The sequence below is a fragment of the Odontesthes bonariensis genome, chromosome 17 (assembly GCF_027942865.1).
Source record: "Odontesthes bonariensis isolate fOdoBon6 chromosome 17, fOdoBon6.hap1, whole genome shotgun sequence".
NCBI lineage: Eukaryota > Metazoa > Chordata > Actinopteri > Atheriniformes > Atherinopsidae > Odontesthes > Odontesthes bonariensis.
Window position 1 is genome coordinate 14547196 of NC_134522.1, and position 6796 is coordinate 14553991.

Sequence of the window (6796 nt, forward strand, 5' to 3'; positions counted from 1 at the left end):
GTATTTAGTTTTGAGAGATTAAAAGTTTACAAAAAAAAGATCCAAATATAATTGATGATCGTGTCACAAAGAAGTGCAGCAAGCAGAGTGCGCACCGAGTGGCTCATCAGCTTCTGCACGCTGTTTTTCAACAGGTAGATTAAGTAATAAATGATTCCTTGTTTTCACATTCATTACACCTGGTTGCAGGCTCGTGATGGCTGCTTGGTGTTTCCGACAGCCTTTGAACAGCTCTGGTGTATGGAAGTTTTTCTGTGCCTTCAGTTTGAATACGAATTTCTAATATCGAATTTTTACATCATCAAAATCAGACTCTTGAATTTGAAAAACCAACAGTGGAAAAAAAAAATCAGTGGAAAAAAATTCAACTTCCAAAAATTCTGTGGAAAAAAATTCAACTACAAAAAATTTCAGTGGAAAAAAAATCAACTTCCAAAAATTCAGTAAAAAAAAAATTCAACTTCAAAAACTTCTGTGGAAAAAAATTCAACTTCAAAAAATTCAGGGGAAAAAAAAAATTCAACTTAAAAAAATCAGTGGAAAAAAATCTTTAAAAAAATTCAGTGGAAAAAAATTCAACTTCAAAAATTCAGTGGAAAAAAATTCAACTTCAAAAATTCAGTGGAAAAAAATTCAACTTCAAAAAATCAGTGGAAAAAAATCTTTAAAAAAATTCAGTGGAAAAAAATCTTTAAAAAAATTCAGTGGAAAAAAATTCAACTTCAAAAATTCAGTGGAAAAAAATTCAACTTCAAAACATTCTGTGGGAAAAAATTCAACTTCAAAAAATTCAGTGGAAAAAAAATTAAACTTCAAAAATTTAGTGGAAAAAAATTCAACTTCAAAAATTCAGTGGAAAAAAATTCAACTTCAAAACATTCTGTGGGAAAAAATTCAACTTCAAAAAATTCAGTGGAAAAAAAATCTACCGTACTTAAAAGAATTCTGTGGAAAAAAAATTAAACTTCAAAAATTCAGTGGAAAAAAAATTCAACTTCAAAAAATTCAGAGGAACCAAACTTAACATCCGGGTAAACAGGGAGAAGCAATCGATCCCTGTCTCAATTCATCAGATCAGCTCAATCGATATTGAGTAATATCTATTGCTCAATTTTATTAACACAAATGGCAAATAAAGTAAACTCGCTCACCGAAGCACCATCACCCGCGCAGGGCCGTAGCCAGGATTTTGGAATAGGCGAGGTCCATGATGCGCGCGCTGTGAAATTTTTACAATATATATATATATATATATATATATTTTAAATTATATATTTTTTAATATATTGCAGTGTTGCACATTGAGGCTAGTAGCAAAATAAACCATTACAATGTAACAAGAACCCATAGCTAAAAAGAACCTGATTATTTCCCAATGCAAGCCTATACAAATGTTTGGTACAAGCAAAGGCCATTTGGCCAGGCATAGAGTAAGGCTAACTAACCAATATAAAAAATAAAGTTAAATATAGGTGGATAGATGCATATTGTAGGCTATAGCTGTAGCTAAACAACCTATAAAGATTTATAGGCTATATTGAATTCATTACTTAATTGGATGTGAAAAATTGTCTCTTTATGTGCCTACATAAATGTGCATTGCTATAACAAGGTGCTCAAAAGTGCACCTATGCTTCTCTGCTTCTTTATTCACGAACCATACATGACACCGATATAACAATCATATCATTCTAAAGAGCTCGAGCAAAGCTTTCCGTCATATAGCAATCGCCGCTGCACTGCAGAGTGGCCGAGGAAATCGTTCGTCAAATTCGTCTAATTTTTCTATTACTGATTACTGGTATGCAGCTACTATGTTGACAGTACTTTTCTCACCGACTACGGAGCGCACACACGTGTTATACACACCGTTGGAAAGGAAAGAAACAGACCTTTCAAATGGTACCACGCACTCACACATTCATGAAAGTGATGTCAACACAAACGTCAATTGAAACGTGTATGCGAAAACCGAGATTAAAAAAAAAAAAAAAATCCCTGAAAATTACCGAGGTCCAGACCTCGCTTTCCTCATAGCTGGCTACGGCCATGCACCCGCGTTAGTGGACATGGCTGATCTGTCCAATGGAGCGTAACTTGATTGGCTGCCGTTGGATGAATTGAGACAGGGATCGATTGCTTCTCCCTGTTTACCCGGATGTTGAGTCTGGTTCTTTTTCCACTGAATTGTTTGAAGTTGAATTTTTTTTACACTGTTGGTTTTTCAAATTGGAGCAAAAAGGTCCCAGTGTCAACTCCCAGCTGGGGCCTTTCTGTGTGGAGTTTGCATGTTCTCCCCGTGTATGCGTGGGTTCTGTCCAGGTACTCCAGCTTCCTCCCACTGTCCAAAAACGTACATGTTAGGTTAATTGGTGTCTCTAAAATTGCGTGTGTGGTTGTGTGGCCCTGTGATGGACTGGCGGCCTGTCCAGGGTGTACCACGCCTCTCGCCCATTGGCCGCTGGGATAGGCTCCAGCCCAACCCCCCCCCCCCCCCCCCGCGACCCGACCGACGGATTCAGCGGTATAGAAAATGGATGGATGGATGGTTTTTCAAATTCAAAGTCTGATTTTGGCACAGAAAAACTTCCATACAACTTACTTTCGGCAAAATGTGACCAAAGCGCCGTCTGCTGGAAAATGACTGCAGGTGTCACCTTGCATTGGAAAAAAACAAACTTCAACAACGACAGCAATATAGCCTAACTTTATTTGAATGGAAGCAATAATGAACAGATGTAGGCCTAACATTTGTTTGCACATTGGTGGAAGAATATGGATTTTATGACCAATACTCGAACTTGTGAATCTGAATTTATATTCATCTCGCATATCATGGGACGAACTTGCTATATTACTTGACGCTTTGGGCCATTCTCATTCCTATTTGATCTGCTTCCATCGCTTGATAAAATAAATAAGTATCTAATGTTTTGAATAATGCCATGAAATTGATAACAACAAAACAAAACTCTTTCAAAAATACACAACAGCCCAAGTGGTTGAAGGGGGCATCCATCGGCAGGAAGGGTATGCAAACTTTTTGTAATGTAATCTATTTTTCCAAACATGAACTTTCGATGCTTTATCCATAACTGTGTTGGCTGTGCGTTCTGGGGTGGACATGTGAGGATTTACCCATCAACTCCCACCACCTAACTTTGTTTCTATCTTGAGAGGAAAAAGCCAGCTGCTGATCAAGCGCCACCTCAGCACGTGATCGATGGGCTTTTAACAAACCCACCATGTGAATCGTGCGTTGCTCACGATTAGTTTATTGATTAATTCGGTGACATATTTGGATGATATGGCTCTTCTCCCTTGTGAGTCTTGCTTCCAACTTGTTTTAGCTCAAAAGAAAGAAAGGAAGCTAATCAGATATGAGACCAGGGGTGGTCTGTGCAGCAACTGCCTTTCAATTGCGAAACATTTTCTGTAATTTCAATACAACATTATCTGCTTTTTCATTTTGGTCACTAAAGTTTTTCCTTTTCTTTAGTATTTGACAATAATATTGTCTACAAATGTTTAACTCCTGTACGTCTAACTGAATTTGGTTGCCTAGCGACAGCAGTTTATGTAGAAAAGCCCCGAAAAATAATCTTGTTATTTATCAACTATTCATGAATAGCCAACTGTTGAGATTTATGCATCAAACTAACACAAAATTGAAGGTTTTTAAAAAAAACAACAAAAAAAAACCAAGTCTGTTTCATCTGGTATTTGTTGCGCGTGAAGCAGTAGCTTCGTCACTTCCTCCTCGTGGTCTTGGCCCAAACTCCCGCCCGGAACATTCATTTGTCAACAGTATTGTTGAGCCGCGCTGCCTCCCGTGTGTCCCATTGTCCGCCCTACGTCCTCTTTTACTTTCACTTTTCCAGAATGGCAGAGTGCAAACGCAACTCCGAAGCCGACGGTGCCCCCGTCACCGAGGAAGAGCTCGAACAGGCTTTGTGTGTGCTGGCTGGAAGCGACCCAGAAAACTGCTCCTATTCCCGGGTAAGAAAGCCCTCCTGCTCCGCATCACTGCCCCTTCTGTCGTCTTGTTTGTCCAAATGCGAGCGCTAAGGTTGCAGCTGGTGGTATTGCGAATCATTGGTTATTGTGCGCGTTCTTGTGGTTTTACTACATCTAATTATTTTCTTTTCGTGAGCCAATGGTGGAATATCACTGAAGGATAATCGCTGTGCACCCTCTTGTGTTTGTTTCTGCAGGGCTACGTGAAGAGGCAGGCAGTGTTTGCCTGCAACACTTGCACTCCCAATGCTGCGGAGCCCGCTGGAGTTTGTCTGGCCTGTGCCAATAAATGCCACGATGGACACGATATCTTTGAACTGTACACTAAAAGGTAAAAAAGAAACATTTATAAATATCTTTTAGTGATAGTCAGCCAAGTCTTCCTCTTGACTGACCAGTCTTTCTGGTCTCCCCTGCAGAAATTTTCGCTGCGACTGTGGAAATGGCAAATTTGGGAGTTTTCAGTGCCAGCTGACACCTGTGAGTCCTTTGAATCTCCTCTCACTGTTTATCAACTGTTTTAGTTCTGATTGGTGAGTTTAAACCAAATCACGTTTTTGTTTTCTTCTTGTTGTTGTTTCCCCCACAGGCCAAAGACGAAGAAAACAGTAGGAATCACTACGATCACAACTTCAACGGCTGCTACTGCACGTGTGACCGGCCGTACCCAGACACAGATGAGCAGGTACTCCTTTTCTGTTCAGAGTAAATCTGATTGTTATTATCATGAGGAGGAGGACTGTTTTAAGTTAAAAGCTATTTTTTTGACAGGATGACGATGAGATGATCCAGTGTGTCGTCTGTGAGGATTGGTTTCACAGCCGGGTAAGCGTGAGAGGATTTCTGACCTCTGCTTTAATTCTAATTAACATTTTTGCCCCTCTAAGTGTTGTGCTCTTCGTGCCTTCTTAAAACAGCACTTGGGCTGCGCTGTGGTCGAACCTGAGGAGCTGCAGGAGATGGTGTGCGAGACCTGCATGAACAAAGCTCCCTTCCTGTGGACTTATGCCGCTCACTTTGCAGGTAACTAGTTTTCCAGCCCCTTCGTCTCGTCACAAGCAGCAAAAACAAACCGATTGCCTTTAGTTTAACCTTACACGTAGCAGTAAAACTCATAGGAATGAATGCTTCTCTCCCCGTCAGTACCACCTGTGATCAACATCGGGCATCCTGACGAGGACATAGAGGTCGATGTTGAAGAGGATAAAGGCGAGCAAAGGCAAAGTAAGGAGGAGGAACCAACCACCAGTGATGAGCACATAAAGCATGAGGTGAGAAGCAGCTGTTTACATGAAAGATTTGGAGAGTTTGGGCTTAAAGGGAAGAAATAACCACCCACCTATTCTCATAACTGCATTTGTGCGCAATTAATTAATTATTATTTGCACCTTAGGAAGCGGAAAACAGGAGTTCCCCTTGCAAACGAACCTACGAGGAAATGACAGGCAGCCCTTTAAAGGCCACAAACAAAACTGTGGAGTGCAGGCTGAAGGAGCTGCAGGCGCAGGGGTTAGACAGGCTGAGACAAGGAGCTGTGTTCTGGCCCTACAGTTGGCGCTCTGAGCTCTGCACCTGCACAAGTTGCAAGGTAGGCCAACAAATACTTGTTGGGATTAGAATGTAGAGTTCCCCAAAGGGCACCATATTACAATTTTGCTGATGTTTGCTCTCCACATAATACAATCTTATAGGCAGGATTTCAAAATGTTTGTCCCATGTGTGTTGCATTGGTGTGCAGAAGGCCTACGTGGCTGCAGACGTGCAGTTCCTCATGGATCAGTCCGACACCATTCTGGCGTATGAGAAGAAAGGATTGGTTGAGCCGTTTGGGCAGCACCCACTGATGGCGCTGACGAGCTCGCTGGACCGCGTGCAGCAGCTGGAGGTCATCTACGGTGAGTGTGGGGAGGGCATGAAGGAAGACGTGGGATCTGTTTTTGACGCAGTCATGTAAAGTGAACTTTAACAGAACGGTGGCAGAGCGATTGATGTGCACTAATGAACGGATTTCTCCTCTCAGGTTTCAACGAGCTGACAACCTCCATCAGTGCCTTTTTAGAGCAGTTCGTTTCTGAAGGAAAGGTGAGAAAGGATCGCCTCTGTGACTCATGTCCGCTGGACATTCAGTCCTTTTTGCTCTTTCCAAATGTGAAACCTAACACGCTTCCTCCTCGTCTCTCAGACGGTCACAGTTGAAGCCGTACACGAGTTCTTTGAGGATCTGCGAGCCAGGAAGAAACGCAGAACCAATGCAGGACATCAGTAACGAGGAGTCCAAGCTGCTGCCATCATATGCTGGCTTCATATGGTGCTTTGAATGAATGTATGTGTCATTTCTAGGATGAAGCCTTTTTTTTCCTTTTCTTTTCTCTCAAATAAATTTTTTTTTGCTGCAATTAACGTGATCCTAAAGCTTGAACATCCCATATGCGTTTTGAGGCAACCGTTTTAGCTTTTTGTGGATTGTTGCTGCCTTATCTGTGAAAACTCTTGAAGACATTCAGACGTCGCACACACCGATGCTTTTTTTGGCACCGGATGCTTTAAAGTCCTTCAGCTAATGTTAGCACCAGTTTTACACGAACACGATGCTGCCAAACAGAAATGTTTGAAATATAATTTGGGTTGAATTTAATACTTTTGTTTACATTGTTCGGAGGTTTTGTGGTAGCGACCCATTCAGATTCTTTGAGAGTGTGTAAGATCAGTTATGATGTGAATACAGATGTTCTAAATAAAACGGTCACATTGGTGGCGAACAAACAACCTCAATCGAGAT

At 41.3% G+C, this 6796-nt stretch overlaps 1 protein-coding gene across 2 annotated transcripts; it reads left to right on the plus strand.

Annotated features, from left to right (window-relative positions):
• The first annotated feature begins 3774 nt into the window (after positions 1 to 3774).
• Positions 3775 to 6777, plus strand: LOC142365783 (putative E3 ubiquitin-protein ligase UBR7). Of its 2 annotated transcripts, XM_075447484.1 has the most exons (11): positions 3775 to 3999; positions 4215 to 4348; positions 4437 to 4497; positions 4607 to 4702; positions 4789 to 4842; positions 4935 to 5040; positions 5161 to 5288; positions 5411 to 5605; positions 5756 to 5912; positions 6038 to 6099; positions 6200 to 6777. In XM_075447484.1, exons 1-11 carry the CDS (start codon positions 3883 to 3885, stop codon positions 6281 to 6283), a joined length of 1194 nt encoding a protein of 397 aa, XP_075303599.1. In that variant the 5' UTR covers positions 3775 to 3882; the 3' UTR covers positions 6284 to 6777. The 2 variants fall into 2 exon arrangements, with proteins under 2 accessions (XP_075303599.1, XP_075303600.1); XM_075447485.1 differs by lacking the exon at positions 5411 to 5605.
• Positions 6778 to 6796: the final 19 nt, after the last annotated feature.